This window comes from Lissotriton vulgaris, chromosome 5 (genome assembly GCF_964263255.1).
Source record: "Lissotriton vulgaris chromosome 5, aLisVul1.2, whole genome shotgun sequence".
Classification (NCBI taxonomy): Eukaryota; Metazoa; Chordata; class Amphibia; order Caudata; family Salamandridae; genus Lissotriton; species Lissotriton vulgaris.
In genome coordinates, this window is record NC_141693.1 from 1,901,003,755 (window position 1) to 1,901,017,914 (window position 14,160).

At 44.4% G+C, this 14,160-nt stretch overlaps 1 protein-coding gene across 2 annotated transcripts in view; it reads right to left on the reverse strand.

Annotated features, from left to right (window-relative positions):
• LOC147717672 (butyrophilin subfamily 1 member A1-like) overlaps window positions 1-14,160 on the reverse strand; it is a 148,431-nt gene that overhangs the window by 10,799 nt on the left and 123,472 nt on the right. For both annotated transcript variants that reach the window (XM_086924465.1, XM_086924464.1), the window contains 3 exons: window positions 12,796-12,828; window positions 12,185-12,205; window positions 8,804-8,830 (listed from right to left, as the gene is read on the reverse strand). In XM_086924465.1, the coding sequence (XP_086780591.1) occupies window positions 8,804-8,830; window positions 12,185-12,205; window positions 12,796-12,828 (81 nt within the window). The remainder of the gene's footprint in view (window positions 1-8,803; window positions 8,831-12,184; window positions 12,206-12,795; window positions 12,829-14,160) is intronic.

Consider the following 14,160-nt stretch of genomic DNA (forward strand, 5'->3'; position numbering starts at 1 on the left):
GATGCTATCAAGAGCTTGGGTGCCTGGTTGGACAAGTCCTTGACGTTTGACCATCAAGCTGTCGTGCTATCTGCCACTTGTTTTGGCCTCATTAGAATGTTGAGGAAGATTCTTCCCTTGCTACCATTTGAGGCCAAACAAATTGTTGTTCAAGGATTGATTCTCTCCAGATTAGACTTTGGAAATGCCCTCTATCTTGGAGCTCCAGACTCTACACTGAGGAAGCTACAGGTAATCCAAAACTGCACGGCTCGGACCCTGCTTCAAATCCCCCGTAGGACCTCTGTTAGACCTGGACTAAATAAATTGCACTGGCTCCCTGTAAGGGATAGGATTAGTTTTAAATCTCTCTGTGTTGCTCATCAGGCATTTTGGGAAACTGGTCCAGCAATTAGTCGTCCCTTAATCACCCCCTACCTCCCCAGCAGACAGCTACGGTCTACCAATGCCTTCTGTGCCGTGGTGCCAAAGGTTAAACGGTCCAGAGCAGGAGGTCGTTCCTTTTCCCTGAATGCGGCCAGGCTTTGGAACAGTTTACCCCTGTCTCTCAGGTCCAATTCAGATCTTACCTCTTTTAGGAAGCACCTAAAACTTACTTGTTTAATAAATAGTTTTGTTTTCTTTTGTTTCTGTCACTTGCCCAGTTGTCTAGACACTGTTAGCTTTAGCGCTTGGACGCCTCTGGGCAGCTAATTCGTGCTTTATAAAACACATTTTCATTTCATTTCATTTCATTTCATTTCTTGCTTGGCCTGGCGTAAGATGAATCTCTCGTAGTCCCTGTTCGCCACTGGCTCGAAGTGCGCATTTATGGTGTTGAGAAGCGTGACATACGTTTTGGGTGTGGCTTCCACCAGGGTTTTGTAAATGCGGTGGATGTCTTTGCCTCCGAGGTGGAGGAGTAGGGCTCTGCGCATGTCCCGGGCTATGGCCGCCCCTTCAAAGTAGATTTGGAGGCGATCAGTCCAGTCTCTCCATCGCGGGGCAAGGGATGAGGGTGCACCGTCCACCACAAAGGGCTCAATAGAAGGAATCAATGCCATCTTGGCACAGACGCAGTCACACCTCATGGCATGTGCACTGCTTACCTCCTGGCCGCGGTAGCAGCCGCCTGGCCGAGGGCGATGAACATGCTGTCAGGGTCCTCTCCAGTGGCTTGTATGTGCTAGGCCTCACCGTGGCTTCTTCTCCTTCCTGGATGCTGGGGCACACACATGCGTGGGCTCAACAGGGTGAGCAGAAGTGGCCTCCGTTGTCTTTCAGGCCCTCTCAGGGGTTGTAGGGCCTTCCCTGGATGCAGAAGACTTGCCTGGGGCACACAGCAGGCTAGCACAGGCCAGGCAGCACTTCATGGGATACTCAGCCTTGAACAAAGGCTCACAAATCTCCAGAGGTTAAGGCTCATTAACTACACTGCATGGGGTCGTTTCTGCCTCTTGTTGCCAGTGTGATATTTAGGGGGGCCGTGTGCGTGCATGTCATTAGCGCCACAGACGCATAAAATACATTAGGCAGCTTGTTCTGATCTCCGTGTGGTCCCAACTGCTTGCGCTGGGCCACGCACCCTTTTTTCATAGCTGGCGCCAGCGATAGCGTGAAGTCTCCGACGCGGGTAGACTGCACGGCTACCCCGCGTCGGAGAACACTACAATTTGTAAGGCACCGTAAAACTTGTTCTGTCCAGACACTTGCACAGTTTCTGAAAGCCCAATACAGGGTTAGACTGGTGACTTACAAAAAGAAAGGTTTTCAGGCCTTTTTCAACGCAATCAAGCAAGATGCTCTACGTAACTTAGGTGGAAGGTCGTTACTTTACTGCAGCGGCTTGCAGCAGTTTTCCAGCTAGTGTTTTGTTTTTATCACAAATACAACCCGTTCTTTGCTCTGCAATCTTAAAGAGTACATAGTGTTTCAGCCTGCAGGTGTATTTGCCCTCACTCAAACTAATGGATAGATTTATAAATCACGACCAGACCCTGATATCTCACACTGCTCGAATGCTGGGAGGTAGTGTAGTGTACGATGGTAAGACCAACTTAAGCACAATAGTTTTTATAAGCTGCACCAAGACCGTCTTAGGTGCAACAATAAAGACTGAACTTGCAGTCTTGACCCTGGTATTCACTTGTACTGTGATGGCTGATGTTTTGTCTGAATCCCATCCAACAGACACACAGGTGGAGTCAAAATCATCGTCAATCAATCGTGGGATTGTAATCAAGCTACGCACCCATGAGGGTCTCACGCCACATGTAAGGGGAGCATATGGTTGCATCTCACAAGTTTGTCACAACTGAGCCCTTGCAGACCCCACTAAGCAAAGGCATTTCTGAAAAGAGGATATTGCCTACGTCCGGTCTGGAGAGTATATCAGCCTCCGTGGCAGACGCACCACAACTAACCTAGAATACAACCCCTAAACTAGCTGCAGGCCACTGATTAAGGGAATGTGTGTATATATATATATATGTATATATATTCGATTGAACTCACTTCTACACCATGGCCAACCCAATAATATGTAGGATGCAAATGAGAGCTTACATCTTGTCCAAACTATTTAATACCCTAAGAAAACACTCCTCCCCACACTTCAACTAACCACACTGCCAGCTACTGATTTGCCTTTTACATTGCACGAATATTGCAGATCATTGCAAAGCTACTGTGAGTCTACCCTGGCTATGAGCTGCCTGGTACCTGCCCAATTCTTTTAATCAACTGTCTAGTGAGCACCCACTCTGCCTGGTCTTTAACTGCACCTGTGCATGAAGTCTACAGGTTATGGTAAGCATGTGTCCCAGTAGCTGTTATCATATTCTCCCCACCTCGTTACTTGTAGTGACGTCATCTGTGATATATTTCTTTCCATTCTCAGGATGTGCATTTTGGGGCTAGCTGAAGTCTCATTTAAACCACCAATACATGTGTGGGTGAGGCATCCATACATTTCGACAATTACCCGGATTCCCAGATATTCTAATGTAAATATGGGTGTGATTTGTATGCTATCCTCTGATCGCTGCTTATGATGATTTCAGTGGAAATCTTAGGAGTCAAAAAGGTCAGTACCTAATACAAACAAATGTGCTTGTTCTTGAAATGCTCAAGCCTGTCCTTCAAGGAATATGTAAAGAGGACCTCACAGACAGCCAGTTCCAGCTCAGCCTCTTGCTTGTAACCAAGCCTTCCTGCCTACAACAGCTGCTTTTCCACCGTCCAAGCTCCCATCCTGTCCCGCGGATAAGATACCAACTCCATTCTTACTACCCTACAAGAGACTGTCCTGGCCCACTGAAAACGGTCCTGCACGCCATTCCTGATCAGAAATGAAAGGAACTCTAAACACATCATCCCCATCTTAAAACTACACACTTTGCCAGACAGTTTGTTTCAGACTAACGGCCTGATTCATCAATCTCCCGTTTTGCGAGGCCCTAATAGCGAATTATAGCGAATCGCTATTAAGGACTCGCAAAACGGGATTCAAGTAGGATTAGCAAAATTTTTTGCGATTCCTACTGATTCCTTGTTTGCGATTAGCAAATTGCTAATCGCAAATAAGGAAAAACTCCCCATTCAATCCTATGGGCCAAAAGGCCCGTAGGAATGAATGGGGAGTATTCCTTATTTGCGATTAGCAATTTGCTAATCGCAAATAAGATTGCGATTTGAAGGGTGCCAGGGGTGTCCAAAGGACACCCTGTAGCACCCCTCAAATGACATTTGACACAGGTGTTGCACACACACATGTCCAAAGGACATGTGTGTGTAACATGCAACTCAGAAAAATGCATTTAAATGCATTTTTCTGAGTTTTCGCAATTTACAGCGAGGTTTGACCTCGCGGTAAATTGCGGCCAGAAATTGCGAATTCGCAAAAGAAATGTGGATGATGAATTGCATTTAAGGAATCTCAAATAGAGATTTCTTAAATGAAATTCCTCGCAAAATTGCGAGATCGTAATCAGCGATTTTTGCATTTGGGATGATGAATCCCAAATGCAAAAATCGCACTCGCAAAGGGCCAGATTCTCAGAATCTGGCCCTTTGCGAGCTGATTTGGCCTTGATGAATAAGGCTGTTAAATCCTTCAACATAATTTACGAGGCTGGGTTCTTAAAAAAAACTACAACGAGAACCCCACATCCTACACTGAGCTAGAAGTCCTGAAATAGAAAGAACCTAAATCTTGATTTCTCCACCTAAGACAATGGGATGAGCTTCACCTGAACTCTGATTTATCCTCCTATGTGAAATGCTTCAGGTACCATACGTCTTCTCCAAATCCCAGCCGCATTTGGATGATATGTCTCTGTATTCTCCTAACATGTCAGGCCGCAAGCTCTCTCATTTCCTATTGTGTTTCTTTCTTCCGCCAGACCCTTGTGAACTACTGAATCAATGGTTCTATGCAAATGTCCTCATAAAGTATTTGCATGGGATTCTGGGACAATCAGTGTTTAATGGGAACTATTCTAGTCCTAGTCCCAAGCCATCAATACTATTGTTGTCCATCTAAATAAACAAGTTAGTCCCTTCCAGGCACCTGACTCACGCTAGGTGGCAGGGACATGCGTAGCTCACTGTAGGAGTTGGGAGAAGTTAGAATCTCAGATACAGTGTGAACAGTAATTAATACTCAATAGCATCAATCTCCAGTAAGTCTTCTTTTAGAAGCAGAAATGCATTCACTAACAGGCAGGCAGAGAGCCGACTTACAATAAAAACAGAAAATCAGAAGGTGTTTGTATATTTGGATTCCAGATACAACCCTGAATGCTACTATCAGGCTATCCTGACAAGGGAATAATCCTTTACAACGCAACTTTTACCACGCAGTGCTTTTACATTGCAACTTTTACAACGCAAACCATTACAACGCATTGCGCTGGGGGGCGCTCTAGGATAGGGAATAGATTTAATTTACTATCCAACACCTTCCCTACTATCCACGGGGACTGGAGTTGGAAGAGTAAATTAACTATTCACTGTCCAGCACCCCTCAACACTATGCGTTGTAAAGGCATGCGTTGTAAAAGTTGCGATGTAAAAGCGTGCGCGGTAAAAGCATGCGTTGCAATGTCATACATCCCCTAACAATCCAGGGGTGAAGTTCAAGCTAGCTAGGGTACTGGTCATTAGCATCTGGTTAACAAAATGTGGACATTACGCCTATACAGCTGTGGCAGCCGGGAACCTTGCCCAGTGTTCTGGGCTGGAACCCCTCAGGGAGCTCCATGATTTTGTCAAGGTTGAATCGGGGCAGTTCCTTGTGACAGCGACTGGGTGTTGAATAAAGGAGCTGGAGACCCACCTTGCCTACTTGCATGAGCGTGTATCCTGTATTTTACAGTCGCAGCGAGGATAGGACCCAACCCAATGTGTGTAAAGCACGATAATAACTGCCCATAGCTGGTGGGGTTTTGAAGTTATCCTCAGCATTGAAGATCATAGAATTATTCGGGGGGAGGCAGTAAAGAGTGAGGATGGACTCATCTGGAACATGAACAGCGTATCGTGTTATTGTTAAATATTTTTGTGCTACCACTGTAATGTCTGTTAATGGCCATTAAGGTGGTGGTAGGAGGTGTGAGCCTATTGGCAGGGCACAAGTCGGGGGTTCATGAGGTGGAAGGGGTCCACCCACTATTTTCACAGGCTGGATGCCATCCACACTGCCAAGAAGTTGGGCCCCACTGAAAAATATGCTGAATGCGTCCCGGTGTCATTTGCAAACTCCAAGACCCGTTCAGCAGTGCCTACGTGTTGTTGTCTGCTTTCGATCCGCAACAACGTACAGGCAGGGAGGGAACTTTCTTAGTTAAGACTCCTGCTGGGCCCATAACAATGCGATACCAATGGGGATGATGGACGGAGCGTTTGAACAAATCAAACACTCACCCCCAGTCAACTGATCTGGGTTTAATCCATCATTGTTATTTAGCTCACTCCATCACCCCAGTTCAGATATGGCCATATGCAAATCAGTCTGACCCTGTGCCTCATGGGAACAGTCAAGCGCCTAACCGGCAAGCCATGCCTTCCCTGGACCGGAAACAAGCATTCTGGGACAGGTTTTGAGTTCATAACCCTCATCAGCCAGGCTATCTTGAATCCAGTGGCAAAGTGAGCAAGGGACCCAAGTCTGGGTATACCCTGCCAACCAACTTAGGGCGAACAAAGCGATACCAAAGAGGATGATGGACGGAGCGCTTGAGCAAATCAAACACTCACCCCCGGTCAACTGATCTGGGTTTAATCCATAATCATTCTTTAGCTCACTTCACCACCCCAGTTCAGACATGGCCATATGCAAATCAGTCTGACCCGGTGCCTCATGGGAATAGTCCAGTGCCGAGCTGCCAAGCCATGTCTTCTCTGGACCGGAAACAAGCATCCTGGGACCGGTTTCGGGTTCATAACTCATCAGCCAGGTTATCTTGAATCCAGTGGGTCCCTGCTCACTTTGCCACTGGATTCAAGAATGCAGCACATATGGAAAGAGGAAACAACAAGCAGTAATCAACCTATTCCTCCACTTTATGCCTTACCTGGGGAGGTGTAGGATTTTGACACATTCCCAGGTCTTCCACTAAAATAATACATGGGTGGATGCCTGGGAACACCCATGAAACACCCACCTGGGGCAGAGTAACACAAGGCAGCCTTTTGCACTATCTTGTTACTCCACATTTTACCAAGCCATGCAAGGCCAGATGAGGTGGCCTTGTGTGGTTTGGAAAATATCATTCACGGTTTGTATTGCCCTTGAGCCCATTTGCGTGGTGCAATGGCGAGGCAAAACCATGATAAATATGGGCCCTACTGTGCAAAAAGAAATGAACTGGGCTTCTGAAAATACAATGTGCATAGTTTCTTGTTCACTATACACTATACTTTAAAATCTGATCAAAACGTATGTCTGGTGTCAGTTCCACTATGCTAAAAACATTAGTGTGCATAGCTAGTTTCTTGCGACCACTGACTATTAACAGCATATACCTGGTTTCATGCTCTCTATGCTACCATAGGCCATTTGATGCACAAACCTAGTTTCTTGTGCACTGTGCTATCAGGGAATTTCAGCAACGTAGGCTTGGTTTCTTGATGACAAAGCTATCAAACGGCATAAGTGACATCTCTGTCCACTACGCTTTCAAGGGTCATCAGAGCCACATCCCGGGTTGCATGTTCTTATAAGACCTTAGCAGCTCAGACCTTGTTTCATTCCAACTATGCTAGTGTTAGACCTTAGTGGTGCTTACCTGGTTTCATATCTGTGGTTCTATTCAAGGACATAAGTGGCACAGTCCTGGTTTCATGCCCGCTATGCTAGCATAAGACCTTAGCAAATCATACCTAGTTTCATGTCCACGATTCTACTAATTACAAGATTGCAACACGCACTATTGCCGGGTGAGGTAGTTTAGTTTGGATTATTTATTTTGATGAAGGGGGTGAGGAGCACGAATGAGCATATGGGTTTCAAAGACAAAATGATGGGTTGGAGTTTTGTTAGCTGCTAATCATGTGGGACTGATGTATATATATTTTCTAATCATTGTAGATACACCTGAAGAAGGTTATTAGTATGGCCGAAATGCATTGGGTGAAGATTAAATGTGAAAAGGATTCAAGTTTGTTTACGTGCCTACGAATAGGCCCGGATGGGCAATTCTTGTGCAAGTTAAAATACGTGAAAACTTGAAAACTTTGTGTCCTTGACGTGACGGATTATGATGGATAAACTTTGAAATAAACAGGATGAATTGAAGAACAATTTTGATTATGTGGATAATTTGATCACAAACGTGCAGCCGGCTGTCCAACTCTTTCGTGACACAAAACTGCGTGTCACAATCTTGTAATCGTTTCGCATAGGTGCAATTGGAACAGATCGCCTCAAAAGTGTATGCACCCTGATCTGGAATAATATGGATAAAATCTACTTCTGGATTACAGAGGGTGTGCTTCAGGTTCATGCAAAAATTAACCAAGCACATTAGTAGCACAGACCTGGTTTCAAGTCCAATATGGCAGCATAAGAATTTAGCAATGTATATCCGGTTTATTGTCTACTTTGCTAGCAGAAGACCTTAGCGGTGCATACCTGGTTTCATGTCCAGTTCTATTCAAGGACATTAGTGGCACAGACCTGGTTTCCTGCCCACTTTGCTATTATAAACATTTTGTGTTGTATACCTGGTTTAATGTCTACTATGCTAGCATAAGACTTTGGTGGTGCATACCTGGTTTCATGTCCACGATTCTGTTAAAAAATATCATATGCTTAGTTACATACCAACTATGCTATCATAAACCATTAGCAGAATGTACCTGTTTTTTGCCTAATACATCAAAGGACATGAAGGCACATACTGGTTTCCAATCCACTAGGCTACCATAGAAAATTATCTGCACATACCTGGTTTCTTGTCCCCTGTGCGGAACATACATTGGCACTAGCTAATTTAAATACTTATTTCATCGACCCTTGAAGGTTAAAATGCTAAACTATTTTGTTGATTTCTTTCAGATTAATACAACTTCTCTTGGGGCTTAAGTAATAGGCCTTGACATTACCTATTTCAGTGCTACTTTCTTTTGCGAATTTCAGGTCAAATACATCTATACAGTAGGCAGGGAACTCACTGAGATATCTTACCTAAATGACCAAATGAGGCATGCATCTCACTTCTCAGCTGTTCCTAGAAAAATTCTCGCATGCCTATATTGCACACTTCTCTGTTCAAATATACTTTGTGGATGTTTTAAACATTGCAGTAGAGCTGCCCCTTACCTCTGTGCTCGTAGGCGTTCCTCCATTCTAAAAAAAAAAGAAACGATTAAGATTAAAGTGGAACTGTGCAGTTAAAATATGTTTAAAATGTATGTGGCATTAGAAAGAAAAACATTACTAACAGCAGAATGTCTTTGAGGCACATTCTCGCAGGGGGCACAACTCTGTAAATTAGGTTATGATATATTTCTGTGACCTTGTTTTTTCTGAAATGTTTGAAAATACGTGATTATTCCTAATCTGAAGCCATTCCGAATTTCTCAAACCACTACAACATTATAATAACAGTTTATTCAACGGTTTCAACCATGGTGAGCACACATAGCTACAGATGCATTGGCGTCTTTTTAAGAATTTTAATTGGCACATTTGAAATATTGTAACATTTGATATCAAATGCAAAATGAAAAAGTAAGAAAAAAGACAGAAAAAGACAGACATTTGAATAAAATTGGATTTTGTCCTAAATATTATCAGAGTAACACGTGTGCGTTTCCTAAACTGACAGAACAATATTGTGGCGGACTGCACAGTGAGTGCAACAGGTTTCACTGTGTAACACAAAACACAGCCAAATACAGGTTACCTGGCGCCAGGACAACTTACGTGTGCAACCACAACTATTGGAAATAAATGAAAGCATAAGCAGTGAGTGCTGAACTCAGGTGTGCTATCAGGTCCTCTTGTTATTCAGCTCTCACATGTTGTGCTATCTTGAATCTGTGGGAACCAATACCTAGAACCAACATGGATTGTGCAGAACCCCACAGAGAAGGAGACGGTTGCTATCAAGGCCTCCGCACAGAAACACGGTTGTAGGACAAAGGGCAAGCATTGGGTGCAAGGCGCATACGATGCTCAAATGATAAACATGGGCATTCTCTAGTTAACCAGGGTCTGAAGGAACCAAGAGGAGGACAAGGGGAAACAAAGCTGAGAGACAAGATCAGGTTTGATCCCTCCGACAGCGGGATTTGGACAGGAGTTTACTAACACATGAGAGGGAACGCTTGTGGCCACTTAGCACTCTGCTGTCGCAGTGGTATTGGTACAGTATGTGCTTGCTCTGATACTCACATTTAGTCCCAAATGATGCAATACATTCAGCTTTCTCCAGCTCCCAAAATGACACTACCCCCAGCAAGTCTATTTTCTCTACTCTAACCAGATATTTGATGTATCTAGCAAAACACAATGTGGTCGCTTTGGAGCTGGTCGCCCTTCTGTCCCAAATCGATCAGTCACACCTTAGCTGTTCAGCTCCAACCCTTTCACAGTATGTTCAATATACAGAATGGAGACCCACAGTCACATTTATGCCTCTGTGAATCCATTTTTGAAGCTAGACAGGGCTTTTCAGTGAATCCTCTACATCCGTTGGCCTACTGTAGTGTAACATGTTTCATTCACCCACCACGTGCAGCGTGGGAAAACGGGTCACCCCGCTTCAGCTGTTGGTGCCCTTCTGTATGCATGATGACAATCTGGTAAAGCACAATATTGTCACCTACAAGAAAACTAATCTCCTTAACATGTGGACAATGTGTCCTTTTTATAATTATATATATAAAATTGTTTTGTTTGACTTTGAGAGCGTCCAGCATCTCCCGGGGTACTGTGAGTGCGCCGTTGATGGCGCTTGCACTGCGCTGCCAACCTCATGAGCAGTGAAACAGACGGCCATCTTTGACTCGGATTTAAAACCATTCAAAGGTGACCATCAGTAACTGTTGAGAAATGTACACGTGCATGAGTTTGTTATGATAAATGGAACCTCACTCATGCACAGACCTGTACTATACAAAAAATTCACTCAGGGTGTTTTTAAGCATGCTACTCACCTGTGAGGGTCTCAAGGCGCTGGGAGGGGGGGAACAGCTCTAGTCAGTCGAAGAGCCAGGTCTTGAGGGTCTTCCTGAGAATGTGCAGGGTGGGGGCACGTCTGATGTTGATCGGCAAGACCAGGTCTTGGCAGCGATGTAGGAGAAGGTTCTTCCACCAGTTCTTGTTCTGGGGTTTGGCGAGTGCGAGGTCAGCGGATCGGAGGTTCCTCTTGGGTACGTGGAAGGAGATTTTGTCGTTGATGTATTGGGGTCCAGTGTTGTGAAGGCATTTGTAGACTTGGGCGAGTACCTTGAAAGTTACTCTTTTCTCAACGGGGAGCCAGTGGAGGTTATGCAGGTGCTGGGTGATGTGTTCATGTCGAGGGATGCCGAGGATGAGTCTGGCTGCGGTGTTCTGTATGGTCTGGAGTTTGCGGAGCAGAGACTTGTTGATCCCGGCATAGAGGGCGTTTCTGTAGTTCGATCTGCTGGTTATGAGTGCGTGAGTGACGGTCTTCCTTGATTCAGGGGGGATTCATTTGAAGGACTTTCAGAGGAGGCGGAGGCGATGAACTGTCAGGTCATGGAGAGTGAGGAGTTGAGTAAAATGCCAAAGTTTTGGCCGTGGTCCATGGGGGTGGGCGGGCTGCTGAGAGCAGTGGGCCACCAGGAATTGTCCCAAGCAGAGGGGGAGGGTCTGAGGACGAGGACCTCCGTCTTCTCTGAGTTGAGCTTCAGGAAGCTGCTGCTCATTAAGGATGCAACGTCTTTTATTCCTTCCTGGAAGTTGAATCTGGTAGTTATTGGGTGTTTGAGGGAGGGGATGAACTGGGTGTCGTCTTCGCGTAGGATACTGTGCGGAGTCTGTGCTGCAGCGAGGGAAACTACTTACAAAGAATAAAACTTCATATCATATTACCTGTATACTGTAACGTGAAAAACAAATGGCAGTAAAAGAAAGAAAAAAAATAAATAGGTGACCACCAGTGCTTGGGAATCCACGCTCCTAAATAAGCACGGAGAGCCATCTTGAATTTTCTGTTATACTTTAAAAAATATATTTTTTCGAAGATGACTATCTGTGTCCAAGTTTGTAGTTGCACAGGTTGTAATCTTTCAATGTTTTTGTAAAACGTTTTTGCAAAAACCATTCCAAGATGGCAGCACAAGTGTACACGCACAGGTAGCCATTTTTTAAGGATTTTTGTAATCAAGTTTTACATAAAATATTTACAAAGAAAGAAAAGCGAAAAGGCCAGCAACCAAGGTCCGACCTGTTGGCTCTGCCAATGCTTGTTTAAAAGCTACTAATAGGAAACCTGGCCGCGGCGTCTCATTGGGATGCATTGCCTTTACAGCCTCTAATATTTCATTTTTTGCGGATGAAGGATACCACTTCCGAGAGATGAGTCCAATCACACTAAGTACGCCTTTATTTCCTCTCCATGTTAGTTTGTTTTTAAGCTGAAGCTATCCACACAAGTGCACATTTCATTAATTGAAAAGGTGGAAAACATGGAAGGAGGAAGAAATGTCTGTTTTACATAAAAATACTCACTAATTTCAGCCTTGAGAAGTCCTAAAAACAAAAACAAACATAATTAGATGTTGGTGTATTCTAAGTAAGTATCAGACTACAAAAAAATAGATGCACACTTACACACATACCCACTCAATCCATAAACACAGACAAGCATAGATAAAAACACACATTTTTACACACGAGACACGCAGTGACAGACCTAAGCAAACACACACTGCACATACTAGATTCAAACATAGAGACAGACACATACGAGCACAGCGACCAGCAAAGACAATTATTTATTTACAAATTCGTAGCACACATTATCACGTCCAAACACACACACACACAGATGCAAAGAAAGACACACATGTACACGTTACGCTAGGCAAAGTAAGCAGTACAAGCAGAAGCAAAAACACACACGCCACATACAAGTGACACGTGTGTGCGCCTACATACATGCTAAGACAGGCACGCAGCACGTTTACACATACCATGCACAAACAGATTAACGCATTTATGCAGACATCCATTTTGCAGAAACCATACTGTTCAGACTCCCAATAGATACATCACTGAGGCATTCTTTCTTCAACACACAGCAAACAAATAGATTAAAGTGAAAAACACCCATATTTTACCAATAGTTTCTTCCTTGTTCTTCAGCTTAACCACTGTGGAAAGAAAATATATTTTAATGTTGGGGTTACATATATGTTTCTACTCTATCCGCCTCCCTGACTGCCTTTATGCTTGCGGCAGCAAAAGGAATTGCTTTCTTTTCTGATGGCGAGAAGTACACCATGTTTTCAAACTCACGTGATGCAGGTTTTGTAACCACAGCGGCCATTTTGGACAAAACACAATGAGGTATTTTATTGATGAATGACTTGGCGGCTAATTGATATGGTGTTTTGAGATTTCAGTGACAAGAAGGCTTAGCGCCTGATTTAGATCTCCGCGGATGGGTTACTCCGTCACAATGAGATATGATACATCTGCTGAAATATAAAACCCTTAGGATAAAGGTATTTATATTTTGGAGGGCAGGACATCCAGCACCATTGGGATGGAGCACCCGTTCGCCAAGATCCAAATCAGACCCGAAGTGTGCGGGGCCTCATTTATGAGAAATGACGCATCGCTGCATGAAAGCAGCGATGAGTCACTTCTCAGTGCGCACTCCTTGCGACATGATGGATGCGTCTTATTTATAATATGACGCATCATGTCGCAAGGAGTTACAGATACGTCATTATTTCTGACGTATCTGTAGGCGCAAAAGTGACGCATTGCTGGAGTGTGTCACAAAAGTGACGCAACTCCAGCAATGTGTACTTTCACATGGGCAAGTCCGATGTTGTTAGTGCCTGCGTCAGTCTTACGCCTGCCATGAAGCAGGCATAAGATTTTGACGCATTAGCGGCCAAAAAATGGCGCAGTGAAATCTTATAGATTTGACTGCGTCCCTTCCATGACCCTTTCTTGCGTCAAAACCCCCCCTTGCACATTATACCTGGCGCAGGTATAATGTGGCGCAGGGGTTTACAAAGTGACGCACCTACCTAGATGCGTCACTTTGTAAATATGGAGCAACAAGGCACATTTTTTACGCCACTGGTGCGTCACAAAAAGTGACGCACCGGCGACGTAAAAGTGACGCACAGCCTCATAAATGAGGCCCGTAGTCTTTAGATGGAAGTTAATGAAATAATTAGGATTGTCTGGTCTCAGGTAGCTGTGTTTTAGTCGGAGAGGAAGGCCGGTAGAGTTTACTAGCATTTGAGTAAGTGACCCAAGATGCTCATGGAAGTGATGTCATGACCTTTATCCCTCCCAAGAAGGGACACTCTGGGTTTCATACAACCTTTATTGACTTCTCTTCCTGTAGGGTACTGTTGACTACTGGTCTAGCTTTCTCTCATCTACCACCGGGACAAAATGTAATAAGACCTGACTGAGTTTTCCGCTTCTAATGGTGGACTTATAGAATGTATTCCCTTCAG